Source organism: Phalacrocorax carbo, chromosome 6 (assembly GCF_963921805.1).
Source record: "Phalacrocorax carbo chromosome 6, bPhaCar2.1, whole genome shotgun sequence".
NCBI classification, from domain to species: Eukaryota; Metazoa; Chordata; class Aves; order Suliformes; family Phalacrocoracidae; genus Phalacrocorax; species Phalacrocorax carbo.
In genome coordinates this window covers 29,795,400-29,819,743 of record NC_087518.1, presented here as the reverse complement: position 1 = coordinate 29,819,743, position 24,344 = coordinate 29,795,400, and the positions used below count along the sequence as shown (strand labels likewise).

The 24,344-nt window shown below is 39.4% G+C and overlaps 1 protein-coding gene across 2 annotated transcripts in view; it reads left to right on the top strand.

Annotated features, from left to right (window-relative positions):
* The window catches only part of HMCN1 (hemicentin 1), a 219,749-nt gene that overhangs the window by 56,870 nt on the left and 138,535 nt on the right, over positions 1–24,344 (top strand). For both annotated transcript variants that reach the window (XM_064454369.1, XM_064454370.1), the window contains exons 7-11: positions 5,475–5,595; positions 6,156–6,419; positions 6,673–6,817; positions 11,869–11,990; positions 17,430–17,705. In XM_064454369.1, coding sequence (XP_064310439.1) covers positions 5,475–5,595; positions 6,156–6,419; positions 6,673–6,817; positions 11,869–11,990; positions 17,430–17,705 — 928 coding nt within the window. The remainder of the gene's footprint in view (positions 1–5,474; positions 5,596–6,155; positions 6,420–6,672; positions 6,818–11,868; positions 11,991–17,429; positions 17,706–24,344) is intronic.

Here is a 24,344-nt window from a genome sequence, read left to right as displayed (position 1 = left end):
TGGTCACAGAGGGCCTTTGTTTGGAGCACTGGGACAGGGACATGGTGTGCACTTTTCAGGCCAGAGATTTAATTAGCAGGTTCACAAAGTCAATGAATATACATTGAATTCAAACTCCTGATCAGTAAATTATTCAGATACTACAGTATGTAAATAAATTTGTTTACTTGAGTGCTATCCTAGCACATACAGTTACAGGCCCTAAAGGATTTGGAAATGTTAAGAAGTTAAGATCAACATGATTAGCAGTAATAACCAAACAAGAAGGGATCACTAAGATTCTGTGGAGTCTTCCAAGAAATAGTCTTCTTGGAACTGACTGTAGCAACCTAATGTGACCCCTTGATCAAACTCCCTATGCCAAAGGTTGCGGCTCCCACAACAGTCTGTAGGAAAGTTCCCTGAGCGTTTGGCTGAAGGCTCCTTATACTGCACATGATCAGTGTGCACTGAAACAGATGAGGAGCAATCATACTTACTGGTTCTGAGAGTTGTAGCAAGCAACCAGCTCCTAGGTAATGATAGATAAACATACTTATTTCTGAAATGAAGGAACAAAATGTCTTTGTGACAGAAGGATCGCTTGGAACTATGGTTCTATGAGGTTGTCTCTTGGTGACAGTGCTAGTTTAAATGCTTGCTGTTGACCATGAGGTCCTGTGAGTGCCATACAATGGCTGTGAGGTCTGTGGTGAACAAGGTGTATAAATGCAATAACTTCCAAGGGCACTTATGACCTGTTGCTACACAAAGAACTGGGACCTGTGAACTGAAGGCAGTGTAGGTGAAATATTTGCTGTTTATAGATCAATAAATGTATGTATAAAACAGATGTAAATCAGGAACAGAAAATGGATTGCTTAACACTTGAAATGTATTAGCTAATAAATGACACCCCACTACCACACCTTAATATTGGTGCAAGCCCGAACCATTTATGTAGAAATCACACTAATTGTCTTTCGCAGACAGCTTCTCTTCAGATGAATAAAGCTGAATCTGCGCCTTGAGCTGGTTCGTAGGGGGCAGCATGTGTGCTTAGAGTGTGGGAGAGGAAGGGAGGTATAATGAACTGTAAGTTTTTACACCATGTTCTCAACTCCGTTGTGTAACTGTGGCCTAAACTGACCCACGCTTTGTCTTATTGTTGTGTACTTCTTTATGTAGGTAAAGCAGCATGATCCCAGCCTTCCTAAATTGATGTGGAAACAATCATACTGGTATAGGTCCCTTCCAACTGAACTATTCTATTCTAGAAGTGTAAATACTAATTGTCATTCTTGGAGGGGAAGTCACTTGTGTAAGATATCTTTATAGCCAAGCTCACAATGAAGGGTGCTGAATGGATGCATGCTGTGCATTGTCTGTGCCATATGTGCAGAGGTCGTTTGAAAAGCATTATTTATTCATATACAGCACTGCACTGCTGCAGAACTGGAACTAGAAAAGCATGTTGAGCACCGCAGCTCTATGGAGAATTGTTTGAATGTCTGTTTATACTTTCAGGACCAGAAATGTTGAAAAACCAGGTGCTGAGACACCCTGGTAGTCTGCAAGAAACTGGTTTGGGTCCCATTGGACTTAGTAACATCAGACATATTGGGTACTGAGAGAACTTTTCCTACGGTCAGTGCCTTAGTATTCAACTCTCCAGCTTGCTGGAGTCTTTTAGGTTAAGTATGCAATCCAGTAAGCTTTCAATGCCCTACAACACAGGGAAACAGTGCAGAAAAAGAAAAAGCCCTGTGTGATCTTTCCCTGGCCCTGCATGGCTTCTGCTGAGCCAAGGCGATTTTGGATGTGAGCTGAGCCATGTGGAACCACTTGTGTATGCCTGCACTGTATTGCCCAAATTTCTGGATTCCAGGAATTGCTGAGAGAGGAGCTTGCCACTCTTACAGGCTCAAAGTGTAACACCCTTCAGAGCACATAAGCTCTCGTAAAGCCAAGGCTGGCACTCAGCATGCTGCAGACTGCCAAGTGGCTCAGCTGGAAGCAGGCCAGCATGCTCAACTAGGTGCAAACCAGTCAGGCCACTCCAAAGTATCAGGCTGCTCCTGCAGGGAGGGTTTTTAATTTTTTTTGTTTTGTTTTTCTAATCTCAGTGTAATGCTGTCTCCAATTCTGTGGAGAAAAAAAACATTCAAATTTACAAGATGATCCCATCTTAATCCACAAACATGTGTTAGTGCAGTTTAAGTGCTCAGTCAAGTCTTTAAATCACAGGTTTGAGTAATATAAAACACGCAGTATGCAATCCAGTTGCCTCTTGTGCTGCAGGAGGCCTCAGATTGCCTTCAGGTACTTCAGTATGAGGGCATCACATCTGTACACATATGTGTATTTTATAAATAAGTTTTCCATCCAGGTCTGCTATAGTACTCTTGGCTTACAAGGTGACTGGAGTGTTTTCAAAGAGCAATTACAGGAGATGAGCACGTGGCTCCTCTCTCCACAGCATATCAGTGAACAGTACAGGTTTTGTGCAGAAGGAAGCATGCTTTGTCAGAAAGATGGTCCTGCTGTCACGTGTTTTCTGTACCTCCAAGGTAGCTGTGAGACTAAATTTTTCTGCTGGTCCTACTACTGAGATGGGCCTCAACAGGAACAGTCTGACTTGCTTGATAGAAGAGGGAGCACCAGTTTGCTTTTGATAAATCCCTCCCACAAAAACCTGTCCTATGGAGTCCTCTTAAGACTTCTTTTGGAGCAGTTTGGTAGGCATCCAACATCTTGGGAATAATTTACCTGCCAGCTCCAGAACAGCAGCATTAGAAGGCAGTTGTACCTAATTATTCTGTAAAGGACTTGCCTGTTGTGCATTTTCACTTGAAAAGGCAAGGAAGTGATGGAGGTGAGTCGTGGTGGGGGAAAGGCAGGAGTGAGAAGCCATCAGCTGCAGCTTTCTTCTGTGGTTAATCAATAAGCTTTTCCAGCTGAGCAATGTCAAAAACTTCCCTGTTGCATGGAGTTAAACGATCATCCATGTGATTGAGAAAAGGTGAGGAAAAGCAATGAGAAAACAGCAGAAAAACTTGGCTGTTCTGGTGATCAAGACTGGTCTTTAAAGACTCCTGCTGTTGTTTTTCTCTTACACTTCTATAGCCAAATGCAGCTGGTTCAATGGAGTGTAATGACAAACCTGTCCAGAGTAATTTCTACTGAAAGAGCTCATTCCTTAAAGCCTACTTCAGCTGTGTATCTCCATCACTGTAAATATAAATATAACCATGCAATTAAAAAATTATTTATCCATTGTAGCCTGGCTTTTCTGTTGTGTGAAAATTAAGTTTGTTTTACAAAAATCCATGCATTTTTTTTATACACTGGCTTATAGATTCATGCATTTTGGGCAATTTTATTTAGTATTGTTTGCAAGACAGTAAAACAGTTTTCCCTGACATCTGTGACAAATACATGTTTGTACTTTTTATCATACTCCTCCAGCCTGGGAGGACAAGCACAACACTGTACAATAACAGTGATCTGTGTTAAACCACGAATAATGAAAAGAGACTTGACAAAGATATTAATTGGAAAGCAATCCTTTAGGATGAAATTTATTCTTAGGTGTTTGCATAAGACTGTCAGCTCCTAGGCATGACAATGGTAGTTGAATTTATTGATACTAGCAAATGGTAAAATTTTAACAGGTTATTCTAGCCTTAAAAATTCCCAAGTATCCAAAGGTCTGAACAACTCATAAAGAGGAATAACCTCCCAATGTATATTTCTATGGATCATTTACTTGACTTTAGTCACTGGCTTATTTTGTTTGCACCAAGATTTTAAGGCTGTGATTAAAGATTTAAAAAAACTTTGTCAAAAGTTTAATCACACCATAAATTCCTTATACAGATGCGTAAAGCTATAAAAAGAAACCTTTGTCACTGAGTTTGTCTAATGAAATTTTAACTGCCAATTAACGCTTGATAACATGTTGCTTGGCACATGTAAATATTTCTTTGTATTGTTAACAGCTGGTTTATATAAAAAAGGCTTTAGTACTGGTTTTTCTCAAGTGAAAGGCTAACCAAATAGAAGCAAAGAGAGGTTGTTTTAATCAGATAGACATCAGTTTCTCATAGTGTCTAAATGGCTGTCCCTAGGCAGTTACTTACAAGAAACAACTGCTTAATATTCACATGCAGCTTTATCAGCAGTGGTTACTAAACTAAAGCAATTACATATTTGAGAATAGATCAGATAATAATCTCTAGATATGTAAAGCTCAGTGGAATTACTTAATTTTAATTTTAATACTGATTTTTGTTCACATTGCAAGTCTCATGTGCTGTATCATCTCCCTGAACAACTGACTGCAGATTTGATCTTGGCATAATATACCTTGATATACCTTGGGTATCACTCCACAGCCTTTTGAAGCTTGATTTTTTTTTTTTAATTTTTTTCCTGCCGCACCCCCCACTGTTCTGATTGAATTGTCCATGGGTTTGTCATTGTTAAGTCTGTTAAAAAAAAAAATAAAAAAAATAATTTTTTTAAAAAATCCATGCTGTGTGGTGTGGTTTTTTTTTCTTTTTTTCTTTTTTTTTTTAAACCCCTAACACCTGAAGGGTGTGGAATAGGTGAGGACAAAAATCCTTGGGTTCCTGTGCACTCCTGGCAAGTAGCAGTTGTTCTTTTCTTTCTCAGCATAGAATGATTGAGAGTAACTTAAAGAAGAAAAGTCAAAACAACTGTAGGATTGCAGACTTGCATAAAAGATACTGTGATCTCAAACAACATAAAGCTAAGGCTTTCCAAGGATGGGTGGGGGTTGTTTGTGATTTGCTTTATTGCTGATTCAACCAGAATGACAAGGTGTGGGGGTGGAGAATAGAGGTGAGAGGTCCTTCTGCATCCTCTGCTTTCCAGCTGAGACCTTGGCTGGGAAAGAGAAGAGCCTTTGGTATATGGTATTGATTGGGGTTGGTCTGTACTTGCCACTTGTTTCATGATATGCAGTGCCTATGATGTTTGCATATGCTTCACGGGTAGAATTAGTTTTTTGTATATTCAAAAAGGAAACTTACAAATAAATAAAAAGGTAAGATAAATTATTGTAGCACTGGAAGTAAGTTGCTTATATATATTATTAGCAAAAATTTTTACACTGATTTTTTCAGTTGGCTTTTGTAATACACTTTATAATGGTCAAAATACTAACTTCCAGTATCACATTAGTCACTGTCATATGACAAGTAGTTGTAGATCTCGAGTGTTTGTGTTGTGATTTACCTCTGAGACAAATCGGCTCTTTTTGCTGATGCTCTAGTTGTAGGGTCCAGTATCTAAAAGTAAAGCTTTATTAGAGGAGTTTTTACTTACAGATTTTGACGTGAGCCTCCATTCTGTCTTGCTTTCATTAAAAGCTAGTGTCTATCTGCTGAACTCAATAGCTAGATCAGAAAATTTGCAATTCCTGAAATGCTACTTACACACGTGGTCTTTTCACTCTCTTGCTTTCTCAGACCTCGAGCAGTGGAAGGCACTCAGTTCGGATCACAGGTCTCAGCACTATTGACTTTCGAGCTGGGTTTTCTAGGAAGCCAACATTAGACTTCAAAAAAACCTCCAGTAGACCAGTGCAAGGTTTGTTTCCATTTTTTTTTCCATGCTAAACAGTAACCCAAAATCAAGCAGAACTCTGTGATGACTTTTCTGGTGAACTCTGACAAATAAGGGGATACTGTTGGTTGGTTCTTGGGCCTTGAATGTGTGAGAGCAGCCAATGTTCCTGTTTTATCATACTACGATATTTTTTCATATCGGTTTGTTTTATATGTCACAAATTCAGATATTTTTAGCTATGAAATACCTCAAAATTGTGACTTTGTTTCTGATACTTTTGGAGTTTCAGAGAAGTCCTTTGGCATAGAGCATGGTGAGGAGTTAATGAAGAGGCTGCTATTTCAGAAACACTTGCTGGAAATCAGTAATTTAAACCCCAATCAGTGCTGTGTCTCCTGACAGCTAATAAGGAGAGCACAGCTTAAAACAACTTAGTTTTTTGCTGCTTAGTAAGTAAGGGTTGAAACCGAGTGGTGCATTCATGGGGTAAATGCATATAGATACATATAGAATTTTACCTTTCCTTTTTAAATTATTTGGTGTTTTTAGCACTTAAAATGTCATGTCTCTGTTTTTTCTAGGGATTCCTACCTTTGTGCTGCTAAATACAACAGGGATCTTTCTTCCAGCTAGAGTAGACCGACTGGAACTTCTGAGTATTACAGGGGAACTTCTTAAGACCTTGCCTGTGAAATATTATCCTGACAGAAAGCCCTATGGACTATGGAATATTTCTGACTTCATTCCACCAGATGAAGCTTTTTTTGTTAAAATAATGGGCTATGACAACAATGATTATCTTTTTCAGAGAGTTTCAAGTGTTTCATTTTCTAGTATTACTCCTGGTAAGAGATTTTAACTTGAATTGAATGTACATTCGTCATATCTGAATCAGTCAAAATGGGCATCTAATATCTTTTTCTAACTTACACAAGTACTTTCTGTGCTCTTTCCTTCCAAGGTTCAATCTCTAGACTCTGATGGACAAGTTAATGTTATTATCTACAAAGTATAACTTATTCAGAAATTGAATTTCCTTTTAATAAAAGGAAAAGGATATATGTTAATAATCTTTTGGGGAATATTTGCTTTCTTCAGATGCTCCAAAAGTTACAATGCCGAGCAAGACTCCAGGATATTACTTACAGCCAGGATCTGTTCCTTGCCACGTAGAAAGTCTTATACCTTTTACTCAGCGTTTTACTAAAAATGGAGTAAAACTAGGAGTGGATCAGTTCTTCAAGTAAGTAGTGACCATTTTTCCCAACACTGTTTTGTTTCCTATTCAAATCTGTTGTGGTTTAGTCAGCGACTCAGCCCCACACATTTGCTCGCTCGCTCCCCCACCGGCAGGATGGGGGAGAGAACCAGAAGGGTAACGCATGTTGGTTGAGATAAGAACAGTTTAATAATTAAAATAATAATAAAAAAACAACAACAAAAATGCAATGGAAAGGAAAACGATGAGAGGCATGAAACCCAGGGTGGGGGAGGGAAGGGGAATGAACCACCGAAACAAACCTCACGCGACGCAGCCACTCACTGCCTGCTGACCCGACACCGCACCGCCCCCGAGCCGCCAACTGCCCCCCCTTCATATACTGGTCATGGTGTCACATGGTATGGCATGAACCTGCCATTGGCCAGTCGGGGTCAGCCGCCCCCACCATGGCCCTGCCCCTCCCAGCCCCCCCCGCCACGCGGCAGAGCTGGGGAAGCTGGAAAGGTCCCTGACCACCACAGGCATCACAGTGAAGAGAATTAACCCCTTCTCAGCCAAAACCAGCACAATATCCTAGGATATAAGTAAATAATAGTAAATAATAACTAAAAATCATATCACTCCCATTCTGTTATTTTTTGTGATAGTTATTAGGCAGCTTTTATTCTATGGAGAGATTTATTTTTTATATTGTCGTGGTTTAGCGGCAGCTCAGCCCCACACAGCCGCTCGCTCACTCCCCACCGGTAGATGGGGGAGAGAATCAGAAGGGTAACGCTCGTGGGTTGGGATAAGAACAGTTTAATAATTAAAATTAAAAGAAACAACAACAGAAATGCAATGTAAAGGAGAACAATGGGAGGCACAAAGCCCCGGGGGTGGGGGGAAGGGAGGGGAGAGGGGGAACGAACCGCCGGAACAAACTGCATGCGCCGCAGCCGCCCGCCGACCCGACGCCGCGCCGCCTCCGCGCTGCCACTGCCCCCCTCAATATATTGGTCATGGTGTCACATGGTATGGAATGAACCTGCCATTGGCCAGTCGGGGTCAGCTGCCCCCACCATGGCCCTGCCCCTCCCAGCCCGCCCCCCCCCCCCCCACGGCAGAGCGCGGGAAGCTGGAAAGGTAGCCGACCCCCACAGTGAGGAGAATTAACCCCTTCTCAGCCAAAACCAGCACATATATATATACACACAGACACACATGTTTGAGGAGTGCATGCACTCTGTACAGATGATGAGATCATATGGTTCTGGCCAAAATCCCCCTCAAAAGTCTGTTCTTAAATGATGATAAACTGGGTCTAAAAGTTTGGAAGGCAAATGCTTTTAACTTATCTACTTCACATAACTTTTAAAAATATTAGTAACTAGTTTTTTTTGGAACACACCCCTCCCTGCCCACACCCCACCTCCCCACCCCCCCCTTTACATAGATGATTGTGTAACATACATTAGTTTGCTTTGGTTTTAATGGCCTTTTATGGATGCCCTAGAAGTATGTCCTATGACCTATCCTGGAAAATTTTCCTCTAGAGAAAATATCTCAAAATAGGAAAACTTACACTGAATATTCCAGAAGGCTCTTCAGATTTCTCTATAGAGAATGGATTGCATGCTCTTTCTCTGTAGAATGAGATAAGAATTTAAAAAAAATTATAAATTGATTAAAATAAAGTCCATTTTGTAATTATGGTAGCTGAAAACAAAAGGAAAGTATGTATGAGAAACCAGTGTTGGCAGCCTCTTGTAAACCCTGAAGCACTTCAGGAGAAGACTGGAGGCTAAGTTCAAGCATTCAATAGCAAGTACATGGCTACCAAAATAAATACATTCTGAAGCTCTTTTGTATGCTGTTGGCAGTGTGAAATGCTGAATATCTTTTTTGTTTTTTAATGAGGTGCCATTTACGTTTACTCAACCCCAGCACATGCTTTAGCAAGCTGTGTAATTTTTTCCATTCTTTAGTTATCAAACCACACACCTCTACTCCTTGCTTTTCACGTATCCAGCACCTTTATGACTGGGCTACATTTTTAATTTTCTTGTTACAGATCAGGTGAATGAACAGGTCATCTAAGTTAATGTAACAAAATATATCTCAGGCCAAATAATATTGATCACGGTTAAATAAGGTCTCATTCAGCTTGGCCTGTCTGCCTTTTATTAGTAGTGAAGTTCCATACAGGATTTGTCCAGCTTACTAGTTTAATGCAAATTTGAGCTGTATTATTGCTTTGCACTGAATGAGTTTGAATGAGTTTTTGGTGACAAGATGTCATCTTTACTCAATTTTTTTAAATACTTATTTCAAAGAAGTAAATTGTTTATAAGTTGAATATTATAGTTCTAGCATGGCAGTTGTCCATGTGAAAATACTATTAGAATGAATATAGGTTAAAGATTCTTGAAGTGAATGTACTTTGAAATTTTTGTTTTACTTTGATTCCAGGGATACTATCAGCTGTAATAATAATAATGCCTAATTTTAAATGAGTAACGTGTAGGAAAAAGAAATTTCTCTGAAATTGCAACAGCTTTGTTTCTCTAGATTTCCGCAACTGTGGTGGTCTAATAAGATTTAGATTTTGATTAATATCCTAGTATATTTCTGACAACTCTGATTTAGGAGACCAAGAATAGTAATTAAGTACCTCATTCCAGTGGGAAATCAGTGGGAACTGAGCACTAATGTGCTCATCCATTCTGCGTTATAAATGGCAGATCCCACCAACCTGGCAAAGGGCAGAATCAGCAAAAATAGTGTGTGAAATTCTGACAAGAAATTAGTTAATTAAAATAATAATCTTCATAATAATTATATATTGATGTGATTGCATAATATATTATTAATAATAAAACCACTCTGAAACAGCTGGTATTTGTGGTTGTTAGTCAAGTCTAGTATCTGATTTGCTATCAGAAGAGGTGAGGTTAGATACAATGTGAATATTGCTGTGCTTTCTGCCAGTGTTTCTAAAGTAACTAATAACCAGGATGTGATTTGGTCTTTGGATTTTGCAGCTTGGCTAAGGGAGTATGTTTGTATTTTCCAAACTGACTAGATAAGCAGCTTCGTTAGTAAACTGCATATATTGTAAAATGATTTAGGTAAATAAATGACTTGATGCTGAAAGGTGCTGAGTTATCCCAATAGCACATGTTGCAGAGAGTTGTGTGCAGTTACTGCTTTTTAGAGTCAGTGCCAAAGCGTACAGCAGATGCCTTGAGGTGCGTATTATTAATTTTTGCCATTGCTGTATTTAATTTTTTTTTTTAATAGACCACCGCAGGTCTCTGTTTGCCAAGCTTTTCCACTCTGGACACATTTCATTTTATGCTTGTGTTCTCAAGGCTTCCATGTTCAACGTCTGGTGTACAGCATAAGTTAGGAATGAAGATGACTAGGATTGCATCACTTTACTCTTAATATACTTTCCATGAAAAAGAGAAGTTTCTCACTTTTTACTGGGAAGAAATACCTACCTTATTCTTTAATGTTGGCAGCTACTGCCCTTTCTATTTGCCAGCCTTGCGCTGTAAAATGTCATAGACTTTATATATGATATATTAGGTTATCTAGAGTAAGTATGAAGTAAAAGAGAATAAGTAGGAAGCCATTTAAGGTCACTATATACTGTTTTCATTTGTGGTGTAGTTGGATTGCCTGTCTCATGGTGCTACAGCATTGAACTTTCAGGCATATTCCAAGTCTTTCTCGTGTTCTTTCTGTATCCTTTAGGGGCTGATAAATCAATCTATTCAGACAAACAAAAGAGAGACAAAAGGTTCACTAGTTTAGTGTTTTCCCATAATGTGGCAATTACTTGCCAAAGCTATCATGGATATTTTAGCGCTCATCAGCTTTGTTTATATGCCATAGCAACAGGCCGTAGAGAGCACTGGGACACCGCAGAACCACCACTGTTTTGCTCATTTACGTCATCATCTGTGTGTCTGTTGCACCATTAGTTGTATAACATGTGGGTTTGAATCTTGAGAAGCTTTAAGTGTTTGTTTTTAAGCACAGGTAACCACCAGTAGTTATACTTTTATTCTTTCCTTGACTTTAACATTGCATTGCATATGATAGATACATGGTATTATTGTCCATTAGCTTTGCCCTTGCTGTGATTTGTAGAAAAACTCCAAGTATTTCTCTCTATTCCAGTTATATTATCTTGCTTGCGTCTCTTTTGTACCCCACCCTCTGTTTTCAGTCTTGAATCCATCAATTCTGTCTTGATATGTGTTGTGCTATTTATTTTTGTATGGCTAGGCCATCAATGTGCAGAATATTGGATTATTATAGTTATTGCTGGTCATAAGTTCAGAGGTGCAGCCCGCAGAGCAGAAGTGAGAATCATCTTCATTCTGATATTTCACACTTTGCTGGATTGTAAATGATTGGGATGGAGGTAGTCCATGCAGTTTAAAAAGTACAGAGAGAGCTGCCTGGCTATAGTCATCTTGTAGCAGGGTAGAAGCTGCCCTCTCCACCGTATGAACCTAATAGTGGATTTGCATATAGAGGGGTGAAAATAGATTATATCTCGTAAAAACAGGGTCTCCTTTATGTGTAGCCCCTATCTGTACCTGGGAATTTGAGAAGCTCGTGCTGGGAGGATGAACCTTTCTACCCTTGCTAGTAAGAGCCAAAGGTTTGGTACCATATAGTGGCTCTACATAGAAACTTCTTGTTATTAATGAAAGGTATCTTCTCAAGAAGTAAATATATCAATAGAGTATGAGCAGCTGAGTGAATGACTGCAAATACAGTGGTTTTAGTTATTGGGTGACAACTGTTGACACATGTTAAAGACACATTTGTAGATGTGCAAGCGAGACATTCTGCAGAAACGTGTATTTCTTAGTACTTACAAAAAGCCTGATAATATGTATATCATTTCTTTAAGTGAAATCTATAAAGCTAGATCCCATTTGGTTAATCAGAGGGTCTGTTTTTCTTCTTAATTATTGTGAAAGTCTCTTGTGTCTGTAGTCAGGAAACCCAGTTCTTGTACATCTTGATTCCTTCAGGCGTTTAGTGAGTCTGCCCTTTTCTTCCTCCAGAGAATCATCTAGTATGAGCTGGGAAATTGCCACGGTCTCCTTGTCTGATGAAGGCTTTTATGAATGTATGGCAACTAGCAGTGCGGGAACTGGACGTGCACAGACATTTCTGGATGTATCAGGTGGGTAGTAGTTCGTCCTTCGATGCTGAAGCATGGTAATACATTGTGCTGGAACACTTAAGAGGGAGTAATGGCACTTGCAGCCAATAAAACACAGTTCCAGTTCTAAGTATATTTTTAATTAATGTGGTTTTTCTCACCCACGTACACAGGTGTGCTGATGTTTATTCAGCACACCTGTTTTCAATATTAACGTTGGATTTGTTCTAAGTAATCCTCCACTATCAGCTGGACTTGCAGAACAGATATGGCCTGTAGAAGCAGAAATTGAAATCTCAGATTTCAATTGTTTTCATCTTTATTTCAAGCTGTAGCAATTATATATTTCCCTGATGTAGCTGTACGCTTCTACGGGAGAACTTATCTTGGGCCGCATACCTCCGGGACACAGGGCTCTACCCACCCTGGGGACAGTGATGCACAGACACCAATATGATGGATACAAAATGTCCGTCTATTTGGCTGCGTCACACGCTTATATAGCTCTTGCGGTTCCTGTTCCTGCCACGCCTATGGGGAGGAGTCTATCTTTCCGTCACATCCCGTAATCTTCCGGTCGCCGATCCCTGTCTATTCCCCTACATCCTGATATATATATGTATGTATTATCTGATAGACGAGGAATTACAAAAGCTGCATTCAAAAGTGTTCTGCTTTTTTAACAAGATTCAGTAAATTGTTGGAAATCTGTTCTCATCTATTACCTTGAATTTTTTAAAAGTGAATAACTGGGATGAAGGACGTAAAATTAAATGAGGAATAAATCGGGCCAATCACAAAGATAATTTTGAATAAGCAGTAGTATTTGGTTGCTAGCCCCAAAATGTCTAGCAACCATTATCTGTCCAATAGATAATTTTAATAACTTTTTTGTTTTGTTTTAATATAAAAAGTTCCTAACCCATAAAAATCTCAATTAAAAGGACAATTAGTTATAAATATGGTCATCCATTTAGTATGAATTGGTGTGTCTTATGTGTTAGAGCAGTTTCAAAGCACTGATATTCCACTTGCTGAGGGAGAGGGAATTTTTCTGTGTAAGTTAATGACCTGTTCAGACTTGGAGCACTGGATGATTGACCGATGAATTATTACTAAAAGTTAGTTGTGGTAAGAGAGAATACTTCCTGAAAAGTGAATAGTGTCACCCTGGTCAAACTTTGGACATTAAAATTTGGAGTAGGAGAAAGGGAGAAAGTATAGTTGGTCTTCTGTGAAGGCAAATGTAAAGCTACGCTGCTCACGTACCTGTCAGTCTGACTGCTGGGACATGTGGATGTTAGTTATTTCCTGCAGCTTATGATGGTGGGAGTTTCAGTTGCAGATCAGCTAGAAATGTTTCCCAAAGTAAAACAACAGGCTTTACTTCACAAAGTTAATCCTCTATTAGAGGAATTTAGTTTTAAGTAACTGTAAACCAAGACAAACCCAAGCACAGATGGAGAAAACATAGAAACAGGCACGGTCTTGAACTGCTTTAGCAGACACTAGAGGTCTTCTGCAGGAAAAATTAAGAAAAAAGCTTATTTATGTGGGTGGGTAGGTGGGTGAAAACCCTGTCCGTACCATAGTGAATTTTGTCACTTAATTTTTCACAGTTACAATGCAGTCTGAGGGAAAGAGAATGGATTTTTGTTTCAAAATAGAAATTATTTTTCTATATAGCTTTCTTTTTGTGTTGATCAGACATCTGTCATGCAGAAATATAAGCTATTGCTCTTGACTAGGGAAAACACTGGAGCAGAGTCACTTAATTTACAGTGGTAGTGAAGATAGTAGAGCTCAGAACAGCAGTTTGGATTCAGCCTCAGGGTTTCACATAACTTCTTGAAATCAGAGTTGTCTTGTCTTTTATTTCCTGTAGGAGCTAATTCAGGTTGGTTAACTTGGATTATGAATCATAGAACCACAAAACAATTTAGGCTGGGGGGGGCCTTTGGAAGTTACAAGTCAACTCACAGCTCCAAGCAGAATTAAATTCCAAGCTTGATCACATTTCTCAGGAACTTGTCTGATCAGACTTTGAATGTCCCCAAGGACAGAGATTTCACAAGTTCCATGGGCAGTCTTCAATGCTTAACTACCCCCACTAGGAAAATACATCGCATGTCTAGTCAGAATTTCCCCTGCTGCATATTATGACCAGACTCTCATCTTTTTCTTTTTCCTTATGCCCTGAGAAGACTCTAACCTTGTATTCTCTAAAACAACCCACCCAGTAGTTGAAGAGGGTGACTTCACTTCTCTTTTCCAGGCAAAGGTGTTCCTCTCACTGCAGTATGAGCAAACCCAAAGAAACCAGTGTGCTATCATTGATTCCATTCAAGGCAAAGTTTGTAGAGAAACAGCACATGGTAAATTTGATGAGGGGAATATCCTTTTAGTCACAGAAAGTACTCAAGTAGACTAGAACAGTAACGTCAATACTTACCCAAGTCATAGCTCTAGAGCTCTGTTTTGTGTATTGGCTATGAAAATCCATCAGGTGGATAAAGTATTCTCGTATGCTTGTTTCAGACCATGTTTTGGAAGATAAGCAGCTGTTATATTTTGCCCCAGAAGTTGTGGGCGTAAAGATTCTTGGTCTGGAAGTTGCAACCATCCTCCTCCTCACAGAGAAAACTGAAAGAAAATCCCAACTTTTTTTCTTGTGATATTGGTAGCACTTGAAGTTCAAGAGTGACGAGGCAGAAAATTCCTGTATCCTCTCATTTACAGAGCGCTGAGAGATCAACTGAGACTGACTCACTGTGAAAACATGAGCAATTAGTTCTGTTTTGAGCCATGCAGAGGACTAATGTGAGGGAGGTACTTTGAAATCCTTGTGTTCAAATATTTGAAAGACAATTACTTGAAATTTCTTCTATAAGCAAAATAAATGATCTTTTCAAGTATTCTTAGTTTGCCCAGCTGACAGACAGTATATTACAGACAATCCATTTCTGTCAACTGCTGTGTGAAAGGTATTGGAACTGTGTCAACATTTTCTAGTTTCAGAAAAAGCAAACACTTGAGTTTGACTTTGTCTTACTACTATTAAATCTTTAAAATATCAAATGGCTTGTTAGCTTGTGCAGGCACCTTAACTGAAGTGCTCTGAATACAGGGATTCAGCTTAACTTTTGGCTGGGGCATTGCTATGTGTCTTCCCTATTGTGATAAGAGGCTCGTGTAGTCCAAAAAATGTCATGCACCACTGGACTGCCATTCAAAAGATAGGGGTTTTAGTCCTGTGGTGACCTTCATCTCTCTTTTTTCCCAAGTTTCTTTAAGTAACGTGCTTGGTTATAAGCCCGTGGAAAGCACTAGAAGGTTTGTCATTTCTCCCAAACAAACCAAAACCTAAAGTGCAGGGGAGAAACTCAATTCTCAGTAAGCAAATTGAGCTTCTCTTCACTCCCCTCTGCATGTGTTCAAGTACACAGTTTTGGTCATAAGGGTGTTTGCTGTTAGGGACGGTGTTTATGGGGAAGGAGAGCCGCATACCCAGCATGCAGAGTGTGTGTGTGATGCATTGCTATGCAGGGATCTAGCATAAAGCTTGTGAACCTCATCTGAGACCCCACATGAGATTTAAGTGAGGAGGATTTATGGCTGGCTCTAAGCTTTGGAGTAACTTTCACCCTTAATAAATATAGACTTTTTTTATTCCCTGTTATTCTTGCTTTCTTACGATAATGGTTTTTTGGTGTGTGCTGATAAAGATTTGGTCTTGCTCTTAAAGCTGTCTCATGTCTGCTAAAGCATCCCACTCAGAATATTATTCACTGCACATCTTTCTTTTTTCCAAGAACCAGTCTGGGGAAAAACAAATTGAATATGTGTATCTATGGTTTTAACGGGAATGCATAAAGTGATACATAGTGTATTTTCTTTCTCTAACATTTAAATGTTGCCTCCTTTGTCAGTGATATCTCAAGTCAGGATGACTGCTCCTATTTTAAGCATCCGTGGTTTCAAAGTCTAATTCCAGTGCAAAATTATTGCAGCTGCTTTCTTCCAGAAGTGTGATAGAATTCTATAGATGAGTAGAGTGGAAAGCAAATAACAACAAATAGTGGAAGTTGCAACATAAAATATGTACACAAAGGAAGGAAAAGATAATGAAATTACCAAAGACTTGAGTGGAAACTGTTAAGGGATGTTGTAAGTGGCTGCAGCTCCAGCCTAGAATTCCTCCTTCCTGGCTGCTGGAGCTCCTCCCTGTGCGCCCAGCAACCTGAGGGTCTCTGTCCCTGACCTGTGGACACTGCTGCTGCTTTCCTGTTTGTGCATTCATCAATAGTGAAGCTGAGCATGCACCAAAGACAGAGAGGACGCTGACACAGCTGGATCCACAGACTGCCACAGACAAGGTGCTGCCTTCAACAGCAGCTACATCTAGGACTTGCATAAAGCATGGGACAGCCAACCCCCCTCCTTCTCCCCCGGGGGTAAGGGTTGAAGGTCACTAGTGAGAGCACATAGGCGCCACTCTCTAAAGCCACGTATCCATTTACACATCTCTTGAGTATTGACATGGCTCCTCTGTCCTTTATCAGTTTGCAGTTCGAGAGCTGCCTCCTGCCATATCTGGGACCCCAAGGTTTGTGTCCTTATCAGTTGCAAAGTCCAGGTTGGCTCCTCTCTGAAATGGTGCTGGTACCTTCTTGATAGCCCATCAATTAGCATGATGAAGTTTGTTTCTTGTCATTGTCTCTGCTATTGTTCATCTGTAGAGGTCTGTGTCTCTCTATGCTGTGTTTATTATGTCTGCTTTTCCTTATCCCATTTGGCAAGGTCCTTGATCAGATAAACTTACAGAAACAGATGCTCTCTCCTTCCACATTCCCTTATAGAAACTGTCATGGAAAGACCTTAATAATGATGGGTAGAGCAGCCTTTGACTTGGTTTCATTGTTGCTCTTAAAAGAGCTTGCTAGTAATGTGTTGTTTTTTTTTTTTTCATATACAAGACTAAAAAATGTAGTGTGTAGCTCAGATTCTGCCATGTGTGGTCACACTTCAGTCTGAGATCAGACTCTGAGACCTGGTGGTGGTCCTGTCTTTTCCTTCTGTTGCTGTGGTGCTCTGATCTCTTTTTGGTTTTCCACAGTGCAAGCTGAGCTCAAAGAACACAGTGCTCTACATACTCTCTCACACATGATGTGATCTTTCATCCTGTGTGATGAAATAGTTTTAACCCAAATCAGGTGTGTTCTTGTGATGTGAGCTCCTGTCACGTAGCTTAGCATCAGAGAATGAGGATGTTGCCCTGGGTTCTGTTTCATGGCTTCAGCAATGTGAAATGAAACCAAATGTTAAACCAATATTACGTGTTTTTTTTTTTTTACACTATAGATTACTTGACATTGTTTATTGGTAATACACAAATGAAGCAAAGGCTCCCAAATCTTTTTGTCTTAATTTTTTCTTCTTTATTCTGTTCTTTTTACGCAGAGCCTCCACCCATGATCCAGGTTCCTAATAACGTCACAGTTGTCCCCGGTGAAGGAGCCATCTTGACCTGCCTAACTTTAAGCACAGTGCGTTACAATCTCACCTGGCAAAGAAATGGCAGGGATGTGAGGCTTAAGGAACCCCTGCGAATAAGAGTGATGAGCAACCTGTCTTTAGAGGTGAAGACTGTAAAGCTCTCGGATGCTGGCAAGTACAACTGCATCGCTTCTAATGAGGGTGGATCTACCACAGCAACAGTCTTCCTTTCGGTGCAAGGTAACAAGGAAACTGCATGTTATACTTACTCTGTCATGGTTTATGTTTTCTTTATCTGTGAGCTGTCCCTTAGTGACTTTTGTATTTTATTTATGCCTGTTGATAAAACTGCTTGGAGACTGACAGAACATTACGTAGTTCTTCCTTGTTTTAAAATGGCAATAGGAGTCGCCAAACAGCACTAGTGCTTGTTTTATGAGACTGACTTGTGCTGTGTCTCTGTGAGCTGTGGTTTGATCCTTCTCCTATAACTGCCAGTTTAACTACTGTACAAGTGAATGGAGCCTGAGGTAGTTTTGTTGTTAGGGTCTCCTGAAGAGTAGAGCACAGAAATAGCTACACACACGCACACACCACTCCCTGATATTTGTAGCCAACCTCTACTTTGAGAAAATTAGCAGGCTGGCTATGTGGATTTTTTTTTTTTTTTCAGTGAAACTATAACTATAGTTATATACGTGTAACTAAATTAGTAAAAGTTTTGGTGTTTATCTGGATGATTTCATATCTTTTTATAACAGAATAGTACTTCTAAGTTTTTCTGTGCATTATGTTATTATGCGTTTTATATTGCCAGTCAATACATGCTAAGAACTAATCATGATTTTATGAAGGGCTAGATTTTACGAAGGCAAGGACTCCAAAAAAAAAAAAAGAAAAAGTCAGAACTGAAAAGGACAGCATGGGTGAGACCAAACAAGGCCTAGATCTGTGCTGTTGCTTCATACCAGGAACAAATTTAAAAAGAAAAAACCAGAATGTATAAAATGCAGTGATTTGTCTTGGAGCAAATAATTTTAAAATTTGAAAGTGCTGCAGGTTTCTCTGTTTGCCTTCGTTATGTGGAGGTTTAAACCTTTGGTTCCTAGCTGCCCATCTGTGGGTAAGAAGAGACAGAACTCAAAATGTTTTAGAAAGAAAACTATTCTGTCTAGTTGTAGGAGGCTCCGACAGGATTTCTGCTTGCTGAGGATACTGGGTCATATTCGGTGCAGAGCGGGTAGTTTCATTAACTTTGCTGTTGTAATTCTAGTACTTGAACTGATGGAAAACTTAGAATTGGGGGGAGAAAAATTCAGTGGAATTGCCTGGCTTAATGTGCTCCAAAACACAGAAAGGTCAGAAATGGAGTTGTAACACTTACTAATGGCATGTAGTTTTTCTTATAGGAAAAGCATGTTGGTTTACCAAGGTGGAATATGTAGGTGTGCAATCAATTGTGTAGGACCTATTACAAAATACAGCAGGATGGAGTGTTTCTTCATTGATCTGTATGATTTACCCTTAGATGGCTACAGCAGAGTTATAACCAGTAAATTTCTAGCAAGGCTGAAGGAAAAATAGCCATGAAAAATCATCAACTCCCATACGTTTGGAAAACCTAGTTTTAAGTTCTACAGGATTTTTCCATCAAGACTCTCATTCAAGCATGTCAAAGACAGCAAGAGAAGAACCCCCCCTCCCTTTTCATATCTTCCTGGGATTTAGATTTTCCTCCCTAATGTCTGTAGACCAGCTGGGAGCTTTAACACAATGACCAAACTACTTCTGGCAGTTTTTCATAGTAAAGCTAAAGAAGGTTACTGCTGCCACAGCAGAATATTGAGTTTCAAATCACTTATATATGTAGAATGATTATATCAAATAGTAGTTGGGAATTATGTTTTGGCTGGAACGCTAACAGCTTTAAAACATGGTTGAGAGAACCCTCTTGGACAGTTTAGACAGGCTTAGTTGAGAGTCTGAGTTGTGTTTTCTTTAATTTCTGATGAAAGATGCTTAAAACAGAATAAATATATAGGAAACACTAAGTTGCAGCTGAATTGAGATTTCTTGAGTAGTGTGTGTCTCTGGAAAAATTAAACTGTTGCCAACATTTCAAATGGCTACATGCAGAAGTTGAATGGTGTCAGGATGGTAGTATGCACAGTTACTTGTGATCGTTTTAGTTTGCTTGGATGAAACGATTTCTATCAGATTTCTGGAGGTACTCTGATGTGTGGTTGTGTCATGTACAGCCTGTAGTGCTTTTTAGGGTCTAGAATAGTACTCAGAAGAACAGTTTATATCTGGCAGCAAAAGAGTAAAGTATTTGGCTATATGTTAGAAGCAAAAGCTTTATAGGGTTGTCATTGCTAACATTCTGAAGAAGGAAATTTGAAGTCTTGTTAGTAGATTGAGATGGGTTCATGCTTTGTGGAGTTGCGAGTAATTCAGAATGTCAAATTAAATTCATATTGAAGCCCTTTATTATTTTTGGGACAGTTCCATATAGATCTCTGAATTTTGGATCATGAAAGAATAAACACTGCTTTCATCCCCATTTTCTTCTTGGAGTGGGAGTTAAGGCAGAGAACAAATGTTGGTAGCTCTAAAAATAACCTAGCATCTGCTTTACATGCTTAAGTGGGTTGTAGTAAACCCTTGTTTTGAAAGATTTCAGCCTAATGCTGCTGTTTGTGAAAGAGAACATTCTTCCGAGTTTTGTGCCAACAGCTGTACAAATACAGACTGAAATCTTGAATGATAATTGATTTCCCCCTCCCCACCCCGTTGCGTGTTCTGTGTTAAAAACGACATAGTATACTAAGACACTAATTGTCCCACACAAATACTGAGCACAGCTAGATGAAGGTCCTGTTTAAAATTTGATACACTGCTCGGAGTAGTCTGAAAGGTCACTGAATGCAGTTTTATAAATTTCAAGGGAGTATAAGCTCTTGAGCCTTGTAGGAATGTATTGGTGCTTATTGAGTGCTATGACTAACTTCTAAAGTACACGATCATCTTTGGATCTTGTTAAATGGTGGCTGCATAGTGTGAATTGCTTAAGTCTTCTCAACTGATTGGTGTTGTATAGAAATGTAAATGATTTTGTAAGGACATTTGCTACTTTTTCAGATGCTTCATATGAAAAATCCTTGAGGGACCATATTGCAGCCCTGTGAGGCTGAAGATTGGCCAGGAGTGTGAAACATGGGTGATCCTATAAACTTTTCAGTGATATATTTCTCACTGATGAAGGAAATTCCATGAGCACGTAAACTTTTTCTTCCAGTTTGTTACAGTCTTGTAGGCCAAATATGAGTTTGCTATGTGCATATTCATCAGGTTGAATTAATATGGAATATTTCCGTAGCTTGATGTTCCTGATGTTTTCATACACATAATATTGATTTGGGGGCGGATTTTGAGGAATGTATGCTTTCTTTTTTTTTTTAACCTGAAACCCTGCATGCTGAAGAGATTTATTTGTGGTGTGTCTTATGTTTCCTTGCCACTCCAAGAATTTAAAATACACAATTAAAACTCAGATCCCTGAAATCTGAGTGACGCTAAATGCGATTTTATGGTAGTCTTGGCTTTGCATGTTTTCTGGTGTGAGTAAGAGTAGACAATGAAGTACTTCTAATGATCGCAACTGTCTTTTGCCTCTACAACACAGCTGTATAGTATGTAGAAACTTTTACAGCTTTTGCTTGTGTTTATGTTGGCAATTAGTAGAGAAGTTTGAGTTCAGTAATCCTAGCATATGATGAATTCCTGCAGTAGGTGAACAAGAAGTGAGGCGACACTGAACATTTGTCTTTTTGGGGGCCATCTAAGGTAATGAAGTGCCAGCTGCTGTGTGCATTGAGCTCATTCATGAGCAGCATGAAGGTCAGCATACTACTCTAATGTATTTCTTTATCTGAACACACATGTAGAATAAAATCATACATGCTGCAGTTACTGTTCTGTCCATAGCATGGTGGGTTTCCTTCATCTGCTTATTTGCTGAACTTTTAAAGATGTTAAAATGTCTGTCTGGTATCTCCATCACAACTGAAAGCCATTTTTAGCATCTGCTTACAAGTAACACTTAAATAATTCAGTGATCTGTGCTAGCAGATAAGTGCTAGAAGCACCTAAACTGCACCTGCAAGAAATAAGCATACATATTATATGTTCCACCTGCCCATATAAGGAATAAAGTGTATGTTTGACTTTGGGCATTGCAGAATTGTCATTGCTGTAATAACAGTCTGCTAAGTGATCTTTTGTCAAGCCAACACGTGACAAAAGTACTGTCCTACTGTATAAATGGAGTCAACTACATGAGATGTGCGGTGTGGGAAAGCCAGACCTATTAGCCTGACAAGATGCAAGTGTGCTGTATACTGTAGGGAATAGATGTGGACACTTACCAGCCAACTAATGGCTTGAAATCCAGGTTGAAAAAAAACTGCCCAGGAGGACAACGTAAGTGACTTGGCTCAACCAAGACAATGGTAGTACTCAGGTGCATCCCAGAAAAGGAGCAGAAACCAGAACTGAGTGAACACTTATATCTGGAATAATTCCAGGAAAGAGACTGCCTAGATGGACAAAAGGTAAATTACCTCCTTGGCATAACCCGGTGCTCTGTTCCCAGAACTTCCTCTGCTTTTTTCTCTGAAAAGAGATAATGCAGAAGCAAACTTCTTAATACATTCACTTAGATAAATGGATAAACAGTGTAGTACAGTATAATAAATTTCTCCTTGCCCATTATTGAGTTCTTTAAACATGGAGAAAACAATAAAGGGGATAAAAGTATGACTGCTTTACTTGCTATTTCAAATTTAGAAAGTTAGCTGAGTGCAAGGTGCCTCTCCTAAAGAATAAAAAGCAGTTTAGTGCCTCCTGTGCTTCTTTCTAGGCTGTTATTTGGAATTGTCTGAGAAGATGGATTGATATTTTTTCCAGGCTGCATATTGTAAAGTTACTACCTCAAATCTGTTATCACTGTGGCACTTTCACCCCTGTTAGAGTGGGAATTAGAACAGTTGAACTCTCAGTAATGTTCTTTGATGTAAAAGTCAGTATCCTCTTAAAGAAAGAGCACTGAATCAGTATGTATCAGCCTGCTAGGTGCTAATTATTGTTCACAGCAGGCTCAATTATACTAATTTAAGCTGTTTTTCAGAAACTAGCCTACTGCACAGGAAACACAGGTTAGTGGAAGGCTCAGGAATTGCCTGAGCAACCTCTCTGGAGTTCTCTGCCACTCAAGAAAATGAATGAATATCCCTCCCCAAGGTAATTTGTCTTCTCCATATAGCTGCCATTTGCAAGAGGTTCTTTCCTACATTTGGTGAAAGGGAACTGATGGGGAAAAAATTGTTTGCATTATTAGACCAATCACTCTTATGGCCTGATTTCAAGAGTTGGCCTGAATTTATTGTTTGTGAGGCATCTTTTGATAGTGTTCCCTGGGTGAGATCCTCTAAAAATCAGTACAAAAGCAGGACAAACAAAGCTTTCTCATCCAGCTAGAAATATCTTTAAATTTTCTGTGTCTTCTAGATAACTTGTCACAAACTCAACTAAATAAGTAATGATTAAGCTTTTCAAAATTTTTATAGTATTCAGATTATACATTGTAGGAAGAGTTCTTACTCCAAAGAATTTAAGTCCTGACTTGATGAAAGATAAAAAATGAGGGTATTAAATAAAACAGGAAATTAGTGTCATGCATCTAAATTTCTGCCATTTGATTTCTTGCTTGTTATTTTCTTGCTTCATTCTCACAGAAAATGTAGGCCTTTAGAAGTATTTATAAGAGGAGCTTTGGAGGACTGGAACCATAACATGTTAAGAAATCAGTACTTCTAGGTGTTTTTGGACCTACCTGAACCTCTGGTTCAAGGCAATATACCATGCAGATCTCTTGGAAACTAGCTTCTTGAAGGATATTTGATCTCTGTTACTGCAAGAGTTAATAAACAGGACAAAGAAATAATTAATTAAAATATTAAGTGTTGTACTTGTAACTTGTAGCTGTAAGAAAGGTGTTGGATTGGTGACCCTTCCAGGAGGGCTGTGTGTAGTCCTTGGTAATGCATACAAGCATAATCAAGTTCAATTTACATTTCAGTGAAGTGAACTGTCTCTATCACGTGAAGATGGGGACACATCCCCTGAGAAGAACCCACTAAGTTCCAGAGGTTGAAGTCCCCTGTTTCACTTTCTGTAAAGTACTAATTTTCTGGTACTGGTACTGGTTCTTTATCTGCAGCATGTCAGCGATGCTCTGCTGTAGCAGGAAGTCTGACTTTTTCATTTTCGTTTATAAAGGCGTTCACTAAGTGTTTTTTTCCTGAGTCTTCCAACCTCTAGGGCTGAGTAGAAACCCAGGACAGGGACATGAGGAGGAAGGAATGCATTTTCTTTCCTTCTGCAGGTCTTTCTCCTGCGGGGAAGTCATTGTAAAAAACCAGGAATGTGGTATGTATGGTGCAAGATGCTTTCTTCATGGCCTCTTGTTCACAGCTGGTGAATACTTATCATGCGCTTAATTTTTTCTGATAGAGTCTGCGTACGGTCAGTGAATACCAAGTTACAAGTGCAGTTAGGTTATGAAAAACAAGTTTGCTGAGAAGACTCTTTGACTCTAGTGCATGTCTGCCTGTCTTTTGGAAAGTAGTCTTTTGCTGCAGAAAGAAAATGGGTGGTCCTTCCCCTGTTGTCTTTCACAGCACACTTTCTAAGTGCTGGGTGGATGAAGCATACTATATCACAGCAGCTCAACTTGTTCTGTTCTGCAGTAGCAGAGTGCTGTTGGTGTTGGTGAAAGTGTAGCTTGTGCATACTCCCTGGCTGAACAATGAGATCGCA